Below are 16,480 nucleotides of genomic sequence, written 5' to 3'. Positions count from 1 at the left end.
TGGTAGGTAATCCGGTTATGGGGTTTTATTCATGTGGCCGAGATGGGTCTAGATGCTCCCGGCTCTATGAGGTCTCGGGACTTAGAAGAACCTCACACCCGAATCTTTCCTTGTTTTTTATGTTTAGTAATTTCCTGAGAGAGAGAGACAGAGTGCAAGCAGGGGAGGGGCAGAGAGAGAGGGGGAGACACAGAATCGGAGGCAGGCTTCAGGCTCCGAGCTGTCAGCACAGAGCCCGATGCAGAACCCACAAACCGTGAGATCATGACCTGAGCCAAGGTTGGATGCTTCACTGACTGAGCCATCCAGACACCCCTCATACCTGAATCTTCTTTGAATTTTGGCACTTGGTGTAGATGGTCTAGATAAATAAAAGCCAACTAAAATTTACTGGAGGGACTGGAATATATTTTGTCTTATTTCATTTTGGTTTTGTTTTCTCTTTGGACCTCAGGAGCAGTAAGTAGAATTATGAAATGAACTATTCAACAAACAGATGGGCCCGGGCTGTGTGCCGGGCACTGTGGGTGCTCGGTGGCCGGTAGGCGACAATACAGGGGCCTCTGCCTTGACATAGCTTCCGTTCCTAGTGTGGGAGAGGGACGGCGGACAAGCCAGTAGCATAGAAGATGCCAGTGGTGATGAGGCTGGGTGAGGGGAGAGGGGTGTCAGGTGTTGCTGTTTTGGGCAGGGGGCGGGCAGGGAGCTGTCTTGTGAGCAGAGACGGTGCGAACACCTGGAGGGCATCGTGGGCCAAGCGTCCTTGCAGGCAACAGCCCCCGAGGTGTGAGCGTGTGGGCGAGCTTGAAGAACAGCAAGCAAGCTGGTTGGGCCAGAGCAGAGTGAGTGGGGTAGAAGTGGTAAAATGAGCAAGAGAGGGCGGCAGGAGCAAGTCACGTAGGGCCTCCAAGTCCGTGGTAGGGACTGGATTTTGTTGACGTGTGACAGGGAGCCAGTGGAAGGTTCTGATGGCAGGAGCCACATGGAGCTCGTTGTTTGGAGGCTCTGCGGGGGGTCTGTAGGCAACAAGAGTAGAAGCAGACAGGCCAGTGGATGTGATTTGGGTTGCCATGATGGTGGTGGGGTGCCGGGAAGGGGAATTGCGGAAACGTGGCGAGAGCCAAGCACAAAGGATTAACCAAAGGGCTGGATGGAAGTGTGGGGGGAAGAGCAGGATATAATCTTCTGTTCGCGCAAACCCACTGTTGGTTTTTGTTTGTTCATCCTCTTCCTCTTCATGGCCAGTCTCCGGTCCCATTCTCTCGTCACTGGCAGCCATTCCAGTGAATTTAACGTGTCATCCCCATACGCATGCCTAATTGAATAACAAATTCTAGTATTTTCTATACATGTATGTTTTGAGCTTTTGTAAATAGCATGTTGTTCTGGTTTTTACTCTTTCCACCCCCTGCTATAGTGTTGAGGTCTGGCCAGGTTTGTGACCCCTGATAGTATTCCAGAATGGGCATCCACTGTATTTGACTTTTCCATTTCCCTATCGGTGAACGTCCAAGTTGCCACCAACTCCCGGCTGCCACACACAGTACTATGTGGCACAGCACGTCTCCTGCCAGTCCTGGGTACTGCTGGAAATGGGCTTGCTGGCCCTAGGGTATGCATATACTTAATTTCACTAAGCGAAAGTGGAAGCTACTTTGCTTTCTAGAACAGCCGTACCACTCTGTGCAGGACGGTTCCACGCACCCCATGTTCTTGACCACATTCAATGGGCTCTGGTTTTCTAATTTTTGCCAATTTCATGGATGTATCTCACTGCGGGTTTTTTTTTTTTAATTTTTTTAACGTTTTATTTATTTTTGAGACAGAGAGAGACAGAGCATGAACGGGGGAGGGGCAGAGAGAGAGGGAGACACAGAATCGGAAGCAGGCTCCAGGCTCTGGGCCATCAGCCCAGAGCCCGACGCGGGGCTCGAACCCACGGACCGCGAGATCGTGACCTGAGCTGAAGTCGGACGCCCAACCGACTGAGCCACCCAGGCGCCCCTCACTGTGGTTTTAATTGACGTTTCTCTATCAGTGAGCTGGAGCATCTTCATTGATTTGTTAGTCATTCAAGTTTCCCCCACTGTGACCTGCCTGTTTGTATCCTTTGCCTAGTTTTCTGTTGTGATTTCAGGAAAGTCTTTTTCTTGTGGTCGAAAGAATCCATTTTATGTTCTAGATCTGTCTGGTCAAATATGATAGCCATTGGCCACATGTGGAAATTAAAGTTAAAATGAATGGAAATGGAATGAAATGAAAAATTCAGTTCCTCAGTTACGCTACCCACATTCCATGTGCTCACTCTTCACACGTGCTTAGTGGCTACCATATTGGCTAGCATAGCTGTAGAATATTTCCATCTTCACTGCAAGGTCTATTTGATGGCGCTGGTCTAGATGTTCATGTTTGCCCTCTCTCTGTTAACTTTATTTCACATACCCTTTATTCAGCAGTTTTGATTCCATCAAAGGAAGTTTATGTGTTTTGGGTTTTATTGAAGACTTTCTTTAACCTCAAGGTCACAAAGATACTCTCCTACGTTTTCGTCCAATAGCTTTCGCATTTAGGTCTTTATCCTATCTGAAGGTTAATTTTGTATATGGTGTGAGGTTGGGATATAACTTTATTTTTCTCGCTATAAATAATTCTATACAATATATAATATGTATAATACAATATGTATTGCATTTTATATATAATTTTTATGTAATTTTATATAAGGAAATCGTTTTCCTAATATCGCCTATGTCTTAGCATTTTTCACTGGGTCCTAACAAATAGCAGACATATTGTTCGTGGTATTGGCTTATTTTTAAGATCAAAAGTTATGCTATGAATACTCTAAGAGTGTATTTTACTCTGTCCTAGATAAAAGATGCGGCCTATTTCTATAAGCGAAGCCAGTGCTACAAAGATGCTTTCAGATGCTTTGAGCAGATCCAGGAATTCGATCTAGCACTCAAAATGTACTGCGAACAGGAGCTTTTTGAAGAAGCTGCTATTGCAGCCGAAAAGTAGGTGGTTTTATTCTCTCCCTTCCCCCACCCCGCTCCCTCCCTCCTGCTGCTGTCTGGGGGCAGCCTGCCTTGGAGGGTGTTATTCTGCTCTTCTGAAGCGGCCTGCCCGTGTCGCCCTCCTTCCACTTGAGTGGTGGCCTCGGTGCTGGGTCAAGAGCTCCTTGAAAGCAAGAACCAAGCCTAAAGGATTAACCGAGGAGCTGAATGGGAAGTGCGGGAGGAAAAAGAGTGGAATATAATCTCCAGTTCCCAGCAGAGTCACCACTGGTTTTAGTTTGTTCATCCTCTTCCTCGTCATGGCCGGTCTCCGTTCCCACTCTCTCATCGGCAGCCATTCCAGTGCCTTTAACATACACGCTCTTAATATATTCACATTTAATGTATTCTACTCTCTTTATAAGCTTTGACACAGTGTCATGAGAAGAGGCAGAAGATGATGAAGGGTTTGTTACAAGCGTGCATATAAGACACATGGCAATTTTGTGCTTAATGATGGTTCTGTCCTCTACCCTTACCTGCTGAGGTAGCAATTTCGCTGAATGGACGGATGAAGGTAAGTGCACTAGTGGGCAGTCAGGCCTTTGCTTCACCGTGATCTATGGGCAGACCCTCAGCCATGCGGTCATACATATGTGTAGGAAATGTATGTTCACATACCCTCATAAGCTTCATACATGACCCACTGGAGGCCTTCTCGAGCCTTTATCTAGCTCATATTCCAAAGATGATGTCGAGATGGGCAGGGCTAATGGTTGACAAGGAATACAGAAACGGCATGTTACTGGTGCCCCGAAGAGATCTTCTTGGTGGTATGGGGCAGCTGCAATGACAGAGACTGCTATTCTGTGTTTCTGTTTGAGTGTACTTCTCAGCTCCTGGAGAAGCAGGGTGTGGGTTGGTTCTACATTTTCCTTGCTTTCTACCAAATTCTGCATGTGACAAAATGAACATAACGGACCCAGGTGTTCAAACTTCAGGTTTTTGGGAAGTTAGCTTTTGTTAAAGTATAATATATAGTCAAAAAGGTGCACCTAATTCTCACAAAATAGATCTACTTGTGTAACCAGCACCTCGATAAAGGTGCCCAGTACCTCGAGTTTTAGCTTTGGAAATGGAAAAGTAGGTGTTCTGTGCCATGGCTGGTAAAGTGAGCATATTCCTTCGTGAGGGTCTTTGGTACCCTTACGTTTATGAGATACGCAACGGGTATGTAGTAGTCCGTTTAGGCAACCAGAACGAAATGCCATGGATTGAGGGGCTTAAACAACAGAAATTTATTTTCTCCTAGTTTTGGAGGCTAGAAGTCCAAGATCAAGGCTCTGCCGGTTGGGCTATTGCTGAGAGCTCTTTCCCTGGCTTACAGATGGCTACCTTCTCACTGTGTCCTCAGGTGGCCTTTCCCTGGCACTTCCACATGGAGAGAGACTGCAAAAGACAGGTCATTCTCTGGTGTCTTCTTATAAAGACACTAATCCTGTTGGATCAGGACTCCACCTTTGTGACCTCATTTAACCGTAGTCTACTTCCTTTAGAGATCCCATCTCGAAATCCAACCACACTGGGGATCGGGCTCGAATGTATGAATTTCGGGGGACACAAACTATCACTCCATAAAAGGGTGCCAGCTGTGACATTTGTTGGGCACGTAGTTACCAGGGTGCTATGCAGTCGTGATATGAGTAATTGACCAGACCAATTCCCTTGTGAAGTCATATGACAAAACTGACTGAGAGGTTGTTGTTTTTTTAAAGTTTTAATTAGTTATTTAAACTTCTGCTCTCAGGTTTTCAGCAGAGCATTGAATCGTCACAGATTTTCCCCAGAAACATATTTTTCTCTCATTATTCTTTTTAAGCTTGATTGAGGTATACAGCTGAGAGTTCCTATGTGTTGAGTTGAGATCTAAGTGTAATCTGAGTATTAACTGGAAACTCACGTTAGATCTGTCCGAGTGTCCTTTGAGCACTGTGCATATTGAGTGTAGAATTCAGTGGCTAACTGGCATGACCCAAAATACATTGTGGACCTTGTAGATTTGCAAAGGAAATACCCGGGGAGTTCTTTACACTTGCTGAAAGTACTCACTACTCCATTAGCCGAAGCTCACATGTGAAGTATACTCCTTTTCTTCATCTTTATTTACAACCCTTCATGGGAGACCTCTCGTAGAAGAGGAAAAGCTAGGAAAGCAGATGTTTGTGGGATAACTCTGAGCCATCATAAGGAGCCTGGGCACTTCTCTGGTTGTGAGGAGACGGGTTTTGTCCTATCAGGGTTCAGAAGCACGCATGTTTTATTGGATTGTTCCAGTGCCTTGAAAATTGGTAGTGTGGGAGGTACTGACCTTGACCAGCAGAGTAAAGGGGAGCATTCGGAGCTTCGTTAATCTCACTCTTATCAACCACGCTCGTGCCTGGCCGAAGAGAAAAATCAGAGGTTGGGTGATGAGGGGAAGACGGGTGTCGTTAATGTCACGCTGGCGTGTCATGCTCTGTCTTCACCCTTTCTCCTTAGTCCTGTCTCCCACTCAGTGGGGTTGTCGGCCCAAAATGAGGATCGTGCTTTTATGAAAATTTAAGGGTTTCTTTTTTTCTACAGGGATGATTTTGGTTATGCATAATCGTTGCCCTTCAGATTGACTTTCATTTATCTACTTAGTTTTCTTCTCAAAATTTTAGTTACTTTTCTTTCTTTAAATTCTCAGGCTGACTTTCAAACCTAACTTCCATTTGCTTAGGTCGTCACGCCGTAACATTTCATCAATTGAACATACGAAAGCTTCGTTCCTTTGGAGAATGAAGAATTCATTTTACCCCCGCGAAATGAACCACTCGTAAAGATGCCGGATAAGTTTAGGCCCTGTTTTGTAATTTAGATCTACACGTGGGTGGGACTTGTGTCTGACTTGCTCTGTGCTGTATTTTGGAGGAGATTTTCTCCTGGGTGGTAATGAGCTGACATTTGGGTCGTCTGTCATTGCAGGTACGAAGAAATGCTGAGGGCCAAGACCCTTCCCATATCCAAGCTGTCTTATTCTGCCGGTCAGTTTTACCTGGAAGCCGCAGCAAAGTACCTGAATGCAAACAAGATCAAGGAGATGATGGCGGTCCTCTCGAAGCTGGACATAGAAGACCAGCTGGTGTTCCTGAAGTCTCGCAGACGGCTAGCGGAGGCTGCAGACCTGCTGAACGGGGAGGGTCGGAGAGAAGAGGCCGCCTTGCTGATGAAGCAACATGGCTGCCTGTTGGAGGCTGCCCAGCTGACTGCCGACAAGGACTTCCAGGCCTCATGTCTGCTGGGGGCTGCCCGCCTCAATGTGGCCAGGGATGCGGACGTGGAACATACCAAGGCCATTCTGAGAGAAGCTCTTGACCTCTGCTATGAAACCAACCAGTTGGCCGGCATTGCCGAGGCCCAGTTCCTTCAGGGGGTAATCCTGAGAGACTTTCAAAAGCTCAAGGACGCCTTCTTCAAGTTTGACACACTCAATCACTCGGCGGGAGTGGTGGAGGCACTCTACGAAGCTGCCAGCCAGTGTGAGGTCGAGCCTGAGAAGGTCCTGGCCCTGGCTCCGGGGGGCTTGGAAGTCCTCCTCAATCTGGTCAGGGCCCTCAAAAGAGTGACCAACAATGCCGAGAAGGAGATGGTCAAGTCTTGCTTCGAGTTTTTTGGCATTTCTCAGGTGGATGCCAAGTATTGCCAGATAGCTCAGAACGACCCTGGACCCATAGCAAGAATCATTCTTGACCTGGATGTGAACCTGAGAGAGAAGAAAACAAAAGACTGTTTCTTGGTAATGACCGACCAGGTGAAATTGGCCCTCAACAAACACCTTTTGAGCAGGCTGCGTCAGATCACGCAGAGCCTGCTGGGGAAGACCTACGCAGGCGTCTGCATGAGGTTTATCGTGGGCCTGAAATGTGAGGTCGAAAACTGTAAAGATTTCCACAGGCCCTTGCGGCGCTGTGAGGCCAAGTGTTTGGTTCAGTCAAAGATACACTTGGTGGCAATCAGCGGGTTGCTCTTGGAAGCCAAGAAAGTATTCCCTAAAATCTTAGCAGAGGAACTCGAAGAAATGGATTACGTTTCGTCTGGCTATATGTACGGCCTTTGCAAATCCTTCCTGAACGTCCTCTTCCCTAAGCATTTCCACCAGAGAGTGTTGTCCGAAAACCCCACGGCCTGCAAAGAGATCCTCAAACCGAACTACAAATCCTTTCGGTCGTACAGGGCAGCTCTGAAAGAGTACGTCCGTCTTCTGTTTCAAAACGAGAGGGCACGAAGCCGCCGGGAGTCTACAGACCTGTGGCTGAACGCCATGCAGGCGTTCCTGGTCTCCTCCAACTCTCCGGAGGAGTTCGAAAAGCTGCTCCGTCAGGAGGAGGACAACTACAACAGGGAACTCAAAGCTCTAGAGGCTGAAAAGGAGGAAAGGGGCAGGGGGAGGGGCGGCAAGGTGAAGGGAATAGAAGGAAAATTCGGCATGTTGGCGCCCAACAAGGACGATGACGGTGCCGAGAAGACCCACCTGTGCTTCATCCGGCTGCTGGAGAATTGCATCGACCAGTTCTACGCGTACAGGAACCCAGAAGACTACAAGAGGCTCTTTTTCCGTTTCATGAACGTCCTCGTCAAGAGGTGCAAGGAACCGCTCATCCCCAGCATTGGAAACACGGTGGCCCTGTTGGAGCTCCAGGTCGTCCACTGCGGGGTGGTCCTGGCCCGCCTGCGGAAGAACGCCATCCTCCGCCTCCCCAAGAGCTACATCGCGCTCTTGCACTACTGGGAGTTCCTGGTCAGCAAGAAGGACAGGGAGCTCGGGGACGTGTTCTCCATCATTCAGGAATACAAGCCTAAGGACGTGGCCAGAGCCATTCAGGATTTCCGGTTCCACCTCTCCTACCTCGTCAAGGTGCTCTGTGGCCAAGAGAATGGGAACTTCAACGTCCTGCTCGACGCCTTCGGTGAGATAGACTGTGTGGTGTCCGGGGAGGCAGAGCGGACCCTGGTGCTGTGCTTGGTGATGCTGGTCAACGCCGAGGAGGTTCTACAGCCGTACTGCAAGCCTCTCCTGTGCCGCCACTTCCAGGAGATCCAGACGAGGCTGCAGCTCATGAGTAGGGACTGCCCCGACCGGGTGCCCGAGAGGCTCCTGAAAGCGGCGAAGCGGGTGTTGATGGCGGGCAACGTGAAGTCGGTGGCTGAGGCGCTGCGGGACCTGCTCTTCGAGCGGGACGAAGAGTACCTGATGGACTGCTGCTGGCGGTGGGACAGCGCGCACGCCAAAGGGCCCGTGGTCCGCGGCCTCTACCACGAGGAGGTGAAACTGAGCCGCCTGCCCAGTGTGGAGCCCGCGGACTACTTTGCTGAACCCGAGTGTGAGATCGGTCAGGACGAGACGGACGAGCTGGCGTCAGAAGACCGAGACCCCGTCCTCGCTGCCATTCTTTCCCGGAAGCAGCGGAAGGCTTCCGTCCGGCGCAAGTTGAGGAGGGTGTGCCTGGTCGTGTCCTTGTGCATCAGCTGGAGGAGAAGGGTGAGCACCCAGGCGGAGTGCTTCCGAGAGGAGACCAGGGAGCGGGGGGCCGGGAACTTTAAGAAGGCCGACATCGACAGGACCCAGTGTGACCTGTGTGGGGTGAAGTTCAGCCGAGGTCCTGACAACTATTTCGGCCCCGGGAAGTCACTTGAAGGAGCTGCTGCGGAGGCCGTAGCCCCTTCCATGGCCGAGCCGGGAGACGAGGAGGGTCCGGAGAAGAACAGCGAGTCTTACGAGCAGCACATCCGCCTGGAAAGCCATCAGAGGCAGCAGGTGGCCTACCAGAGGTACTTCGAATTTTTCCATGAGAAGGTGGACCCGGCCATCGATGAAGGCAAGCTGCTGGTGCAGGACATTGAGCAGAGTGTGTGGATCTGCAGTCACCTGGGCTCCAAAGAGCACAGCCACATGTTGCAGAGGAAGGTCCAGGAGAACATCAAGAAGGTCTCGGATACGGTGGAGGACCTCTACAGGCGGAAGGCCTGGGCTGGCGGTAAGGCGTCCCCAGAAGTTGGGGCCTGGGGGGGTGTCAGAACCCAGGCTTTGAGAACACATGTCAGATCAAGTCCTGGGAATGACAGGGCTTGGCATTGGCAGAAATACAAGTGAGGAGCGGGTGTTCTCAAATCACGGCAAACCCCCATTATTTGAACCACCCCACCCCACTGAAAACATGTGGTTACCTTGAGTCGGGATGGTTTCCCTGGCACCACACAGAAGAGAGGGCCTTGCTCACTAGTTCCGTGACGAGGACGTCGGGAGGGCGTTTCAAGTTCTGTGACAAGGACGTAGGGAGGGCGTTTAACGTCCCGAGGAAACTCTTTAAGCTTCCGATCTGTTCTCCAGTGACCATTTCTTGAGCACCTACTCTGTTCTGAACGTTTGACTAAGATCTGGGACTGCATAGCTGGTCTCTTCCTTTTTAGGAGGGTTCTTAAACCATACCCGGCGTGAGACCTTAACAGTAAGAATTCTTACGTGGCCTTTGAATCAGATTTCCTCTAACTTCCTTGTTCGCTATTTCCTAGCAACACTGAGTGCAAGTCGTGTTATGTACCAAATAAGTGAAGTTTTGTGTTTAAAACTCATTCTGGGGGCGCCTGGGTGGCGCAGTCGGTTAAGCGTCCGACTTCAGCCAGGTCACGATCTCGCGGTCCGTGAGTTCGAGCCCCGCGTCGGGCTCTGGGCTGATGGCTCGGAGCCTGGAGCCTGTTTCCGATTCTGTGTCTCCCTCTCTCTCTGCCCCTCCCCCGTTCATGCTCTGTCTCTCTCTGTCCCAAAAATAAATAAACGTTGAAAAAAAAAATTAAAAAAAAAAAAAAAACAACTCATTCTGTCATCCAGACACTCCAGTGTAAGGTTTAAGGACATTTTGATGTTTATTTATTTTGGGGAGGGACAGAGGCAGAGACCGAGCGTGAGCCGGGAATGGCAGAGAGAGAGGGAGACACAGAATCCAAAGCGGGCTCCGAGCTCTGAGCTGTCAGCGCAGAGCCCCACACAGGGGTCGAACTCGTGAACCGCGGGATCACGGTCTGAGCCGAAGTCCGATGCTCAGCCGACTGTGGGTCTAATGACATGCTGAACGAGGTTCCCTGAAAGGTTTGCTGTTGGCAGTCTCCGCCCGTCACACAGTGATGGCGTCAGGCTAGCATTTAATTGTGGTTTACGTCTGAGGTGGCAGAAGGTGGCTGTGGGTCCTTATCCCGTCGTCCCCCTCAGAGGAAGCACGCAGACGGCCCTTGGGAGGTAGGGGCTTTGGCTCTGGTTCCTGCGGCAGCCCCTTCGCTCAGAGCCCTTGTTCTTTGGTTCCTGTAGCAGAGGCGGTGATGGCTCATTTGGTCAACATGCTGATCCCGTCCGTCAGGGATGCGCGGGCGTGGCTGATGAAGGCAGAGCTCCACTTAAATGAGGAAGGTAAGGAGCCCTTCATCCCAGGGTGATGCTCTGGGTCTCGTGGCTCTTGGTTCCGCTGATTCCCAGGTCACCGCGAAGTGGGGTCACCTATAACGTCCACTCACTGTCTAGGGTCATCTTCCCCCAGTGAGTCGAGTAACATCTGAGCTCCCCCCTCTGACCGAGGGCTCATGTTAGTTGCTTTTTCCCAAATCTCTTGTGCCGCTCATGGGCTCCTATCGATGACACCCAGTCACTACTCATGCTCAATATAGTGACTCCCACGCGTAGACAAAGTACTGAAGAGCTGTCTTTTGGCAAACAGGGTCGTCTCTGTCAACCATTCATGTAAGTCCGCGAATATTTATTGAGGGCCTAGTATGTATCAGCGCTGTTTTGGCCTTGGGGATATAACACCAACGCATTTGTGAGCAAAACAAAATCACTGGGAGACTTACACGCCCCTTCCTAGAGGGTTAAGGGCTTGTACGGAGCGAGTCAGGTTTCTCTCCTGACAGAACGATCTTGCCAAATTCTGTATCATCCCTCTTGCCCATCCCAACTGCCACGCCCTCTTGGCCAGACCTAATTTTTTCTTATTCCGTATATTTCATGTGCCCCAGATTGCCCTTCTGTGGGTCCTCCTAATCCAGATGCTACTGGGAAATCTAGACCCCAGAGCTGGGGAAAACTAAAAGGGACTTGGCACAAATATCTGTGTCGGGGAAAAATATCCTTAGAATATATTCCCTGCCAGGACCATGATTTTCGTGATTGTTTCAAAAGGGAGATGACTGGCATAGCAACTCAAGTTTGTGGTTGAATTTGGGTTTTTGTTTGATTTCTTTGCCATTCAAAGGGTCTCTGAAATCAGGGCAGAGGCACCAGCCTGTACAAGAACTTAACTCTAGAGAAGGGTGTTTCCTTTGGCCCTGACCCAGGCTTTTTTGCCCTTTAATTTAAAACAATTACAGAGACATTAGGTTTTATTAGCACGTTCTGTTTTACAGTGGTGTGAAAAAAAAAAAATCACCGTTCTGTGCTTTGTTCCCAGTGTTGTGTTTGTTTCTTTTTGGCTTTTGAAACAGGTATCGTCCAGGAAGATGATTACGAAAATGAAGCCGAGGACTTTGGTGAACTCCGTCCTCGAAGGCGTTCGCGGAAAGGTGGAAAGCCGAGAAAATACTAATGTCCGCTCAGCTGCTGCCTCCTAAGCCTTCAGAACATTCCATCCTGACTTAGAATTCCGAGTGCTGGGGCAGACGGGGAAAAAGAATGTAAATTAGCTTAAAAGGGGGAGTCTAGCCATGCCTTTGATTTTTATTCTTGTTACAAGAGCTGCTTGTGCCCAGGGTCCACGTAGGCCCTCTGCTGGCCACCCCTTACCCCCAGGCCACCCTCTGCTCATCTCCGAACCTGCTTACAGCAAGGGCCCTTCTGTTATGGCCTCTTGTCTCCGTGCAACTTTTCTGCCCTCCTTCTCCCCATTTTTTGTGACCATTTCCAGCTACCTGTGCGAGTGACGGTGAGACTACCTCAGAATGTAGTCAAGAACTCCCCAGCGTCCTATGGGTGGGAGCCTCAGGACCTTTGCCCTAGAAGGCAAGCCTGGGGGGTGTTGTGGGGGATTCCCAGCCTGCCTCTCCGAGGTGGTCCTAACTCTGCCTTGGCTATGGTGCAGACACTCCACAAGTGTTTGTATGTAGCCCTATGTGTCTCACTTTCTTGGTTGAAGGAGGCTCTTGCTTTACCCCCAACTCCCACTGAGCCGGCGGCCATCCGTATGGTCCCATTCTGGAGGCCTTCGTGCCGCTCACGCTTCCTGCCCACCCTCTGCCCTGCCCCCCAGCTCAGCCTGTGTGAAAGCTCGGCTTACGTCGGTCCTTCCCTGATCTGTCCTCGCAGCAGAGCCAACTTCCCCCCCGCCGTGTTGCTTTTGCTGCTTAGCGTTTTCTCTTTATCGTCTTTCTAAATGACTCTATTTCCTTGTTTCTAATTTTTATTCCAGGTGGTTTTTATAAATTTCACTTGCCGGAAAAAAAAAATCAAATCTTGCCGTATTATCACATTTTTATAAAGTGAAATCATTTCTCTTACGTGGCGCTGTCCGTTGACTTATTTCCGGTCTCCACTCAGTCAAGGGGTGGATCTTGGGGCTGGTTCTCTCTGGCCAGCTGGCTGACGCCTTCTGAAATGAAGACATCCGGGGACTCACAGCTGGTTGCGGTGTCTTGAGGGCTTGCCCGTGTCTCCTGAGCGTTTAGGGTGTGGACTGTGGGAGTTTTGTCACTGCTGCCTATTGGGACTGCCCCCAACAAGAACATTGCCCCGGGAGGCAGGAGACCCGGGGTCAGATCTTCTCCTGACCCCACTGAGCCGTGTAACCTGGGGTGGTCAGATCACTGAGTGCCTAGATGTGGCACTTGAGTCCGTGGGGGCTCGGGGTCTGCTGTGGGACAGAGGCGGTGACGTGGAGAAACAGCAGTGATAGAAATGCATATCATGTGGGTGGCAGCTTCATTTACATAAGCCAGTGGGGCCTCAGTTTCCCCTTTAGGGGAGTTGAATGGTCTCAGAGCCCTTTGTGCATGCCCTGATGCCCGGTGGCTCTGTAGCTTTTGCCATGGGTTCGAGCACCCTCAGGTCTTGGTTCTGGGATCTCAGGATTTGCTTGTGTTGGATGAGCAGGACAGCTGAGTCTCCGGAAACAAAGCGTCCTCTGTCCTCTGATCCTATGCCTCAAGGTCCAGGAGGCTCATGACTGGGCCAGATGAGCCTGCTACCTTCTGGGTCAACGCTGTCTCATAGAACTCCCTGGAGAGAACCACTCCCGAGAATCTACCTCCTCGACTCATAGGGGTCCTCGACTCATAGGGGTGCAGAGGCTGGGGAGAGAGGAATGGGATTCAGCACTATGGTCAGCAACTTCCCCTGATGCCCTCAATCCTCAGGCCCCACCCAGTCCAGGGGCTTTGGTGTCCCAGGCCTTGCCTGGAAGTCCGGGAAGGGGGTAGGTGTAAGGGGTCCCTAAGAGCACTCTCATGTTCGGGAACGCTAGCAGGGCTCACGGGACCCAGCCAAAGCTCTACGGAGCACCATCTGTAAAGGGAAAAGGCACATGGGCGGAGTCGAGGGGGATGTCAAGTGCAGGCCTCTGAGGGTCCTCTCCCGGTGAACTCACACAGGATACACTTAATTCCCCCACTGACAAGTGTGACAACACATGTGAATTGTTGCCGATCAAAAATTATTAGCGGCTCAGTGCTCAGAGTTTTTAACAGGGGCTGCTCACGTAGGCGTCTTCTGCCTAGCACGTAGCAAAGTCCCAGAGTCTCAGACGGAAAGCAGGTGTTCCGCATGAACTACGGTGTACAAACAGTGAGCACTGTGAGGTGCGGTTATCGGTTTTGAGGACGGCAGGAACCTTCCAGAAATTCAAGCTCCCAGACGCCAGCCAAGGGGCAGCTTTCCAAGCAGGCCTTTCAAAAGCTAACAGACCTACTGTGTTAACTCTCTTCCGCCTCAGGGGTTCCCCCAGGCTGGAGCTCTGTCGTGATCACCCCCACCCCCAGCTTGCTTTGTGGTCCTTCCCCCCACTGTGCACCTCGCTGCTGGACAGGCGTGGACATAGCTAGTGTCTACCTCCCCAGTCAAGAGGGTGGATTCTCAGGGACAGATGACCTTCCAAAAACCCATCACGAACAATCAGCTGTTTTCCTAACTGCCTCAGACGTGGATTCCACTTCTTTGCAGTCAGCATTAACCATTTAGGGTGGTGTTTGGGGCCCTTGAGGATTGTTGGGGGAAGGGAAGGGGCTGGATGGCTCCTACCAACATGTACATGCTTTGGCCTGACTGTTCTTAGCCGAGAGCCCTTGTTCGCCTCAAATTCTCTCTGGGGACAAAGGGCCAGTCTTGTAATGACGGGGGGAAGGAAGGACGCTGAGGGTCCCTCTTCCTCACAGCCGGCTGCACGTGTATGCCAGTGGGATGGGGTTCAGCTAGGATGGGAAGCACGGGACCAAGGCAGATCTGCGCGGCCTCTCGGGTTTCTAGAAGAGCCTCTTCTCTTACCGGATTATCATGGGCACGGGCCATATGACACTCTCACCGAAACACCTGAGCGGGTGAAGCGCGTTCTTCTCTGACCGTCTATTTGAACAAGTATTCGTCCACTGCATCCCTCCGTCTCGATTTCTACCAATACCTTTACTGTTTCCTATGACGGCAAATATAATCCAAACTATTTTTAAAAATCCAGCTCTTACGGAGCGCTCAGTCACCAGCACCACCAATTTGGAATTAAATTTGCCTTTATTTTTCCAAAAGTGGATTGAACCATACGGCCTCCACTTTAGCTTGAGTTTTCAGTGAGCCGTTGGTGTTTGCCATTTTTCCATTTAGCTCTTTGTTAAAAACTGGACCAGATTCATGGTCTTCAGCCTTGCCCCCAGCTGACTACGCGAGTTCCTTCCAATGTTACACCGTCCCAGATGCTCCTGGACACTGGCTGTAACGCTTCTCTAATTTAAATCCCTAAAAGTAGGAATGCTGGCAATAAACATACAACCGAATATGATTCGGCCCTAAAAAGGAAGGAAATTCGGACACACGCTATGACGTGGATGAACCTTGAGGATGTTATTCTACGTGAAGTAAGCCAGTTGCAAAAAGACAAATACCACACGAATCCACTTACATGCATCACCTAGCGTGCTTAAAATCGTGGACAGAGAAAGTGGAATGGTGGTTGTCGGACGCTGGGGGGAGGGGACATAGGGAGGTGTTGTTCAATGGGTAGAGAGTTTCAGTAAGATAAAGTTCTGGAGACCGATTGCACAATGTGAATGTACTTAATGCTGTTGGGTTGCACGCACACAAGTTTAAGGTAGTAAATTGTATATTACGTGCATCTTGCCACAATTGAAATAACAATCTAATAATAATAAATAATTTTTTAAATCCCCTCAAACAAAAAGTGGGAATGTCAAGTTCAAAGGTGATTCCAGTTTTAATTTTAATAATGTTGGCGGAGTGCCTCCAGAGGGGCTGTCCCGGTCTTGCTTCCACCGCAGGGTGTGAGAGATCGCTTCTCCCACAGCCTCTCCAACATGGGCACTGCCGATCTGTTCTCCATCGTGATTTGGTCATGGCAAATGGGGACCGAGAGAGGGCAGAAGCTGACACTTAACTTGAAGTGTAACGAAAGAAAGTTCTTCTGTTCAGCCCATCTAGACACTTGAGTGGCCACAAAGTGAATTTGGGTTACAGTGTTCTTCAGGGTAAGTGTAGATCTCTGTGGATGCCTCCGGAAACTCCAGACTTATTCTAGCTCTTCCCCATCCCATCCCACTCCCTAACCTTAAAACCATGACTCCAAATATCACGGACTGGCCTACATAGTTCCCTGAAACAGCTGTCCTGCAGTATCACTAAAACTTGGGTTAAAAATAGCCTCGGTCTCTAAAAGAAGGTTGAGTCCCTGGAAACAAAGCCCTCTTAGAAATGTCCCCACCTCCGTAAAGGGCACACAAAAGCTGCCCCAGCTCTTTCCCCAGAGCTGGTCTCTACTCGTGACTACCCCTCCCTGCGCTGGAAACAGATTGTTGCCTGAAATCTTTTCCCGTTCTTGGTCCATCGATGGAAGAAAAGCAGGGAATAAGGGAGTATAATGCAATTACAAACAAGCTACAAGCTCGTGTCCTTATTTCCATTTTATAAATGCCCAAATGGGCTCAGAGGCCTTAAAGAGCGTGTCTGAATTCCCATAACTAGTATAAGGAGCCAAATTTCAATTTTACGTCTCACTTCAAAGATACAGCGGTGACAGTACCCTGCTTCCCAAGGGCAACCCCTCCCCCCAAAAGGTCCTATCAGTCATTCAGGTCGCAGCACCACTGAGGAGGGCCAGATGACGTGTCAGGCAGAGAACAGAGAATTCTGCAGCACCAGGAGACGTTTCTAGACAACAACCCACCTAAAGAACGCCCGGTACCTTGCTGATGGCTTCTCCCTCCCCCTTAGC

At 50.1% G+C, this 16,480-nt stretch overlaps 1 protein-coding gene across 2 annotated transcripts in view; it reads left to right on the top strand.

Annotated features, from left to right (window-relative positions):
- TRANK1 (tetratricopeptide repeat and ankyrin repeat containing 1) overlaps positions 1-12,222 on the top strand; it is a 79,680-nt gene extending 67,458 nt beyond the window's left edge. For both annotated transcript variants that reach the window (XM_047099187.1, XM_047099186.1), the window contains 4 exons: positions 2,872-3,017; positions 6,003-9,052; positions 10,378-10,476; positions 11,544-12,222. In XM_047099187.1, coding sequence (XP_046955143.1) covers positions 2,872-3,017; positions 6,003-9,052; positions 10,378-10,476; positions 11,544-11,644 — 3,396 coding nt within the window. In that variant the 3' untranslated portion in view covers positions 11,645-12,222. The remainder of the gene's footprint in view (positions 1-2,871; positions 3,018-6,002; positions 9,053-10,377; positions 10,477-11,543) is intronic.
- The last annotated feature ends 4,258 nt before the right edge of the window (positions 12,223-16,480 follow it).

The sequence above is a fragment of the Lynx rufus genome, unplaced genomic scaffold, assembly GCF_022079265.1.
Source record: "Lynx rufus isolate CCGP_SWC_20201006 ecotype Redwood Valley unplaced genomic scaffold, mLynRuf1.p SCAF_5, whole genome shotgun sequence".
NCBI lineage: Eukaryota > Metazoa > Chordata > Mammalia > Carnivora > Felidae > Lynx > Lynx rufus.
This window is presented reverse-complemented; position numbering and strand designations above follow the sequence as displayed.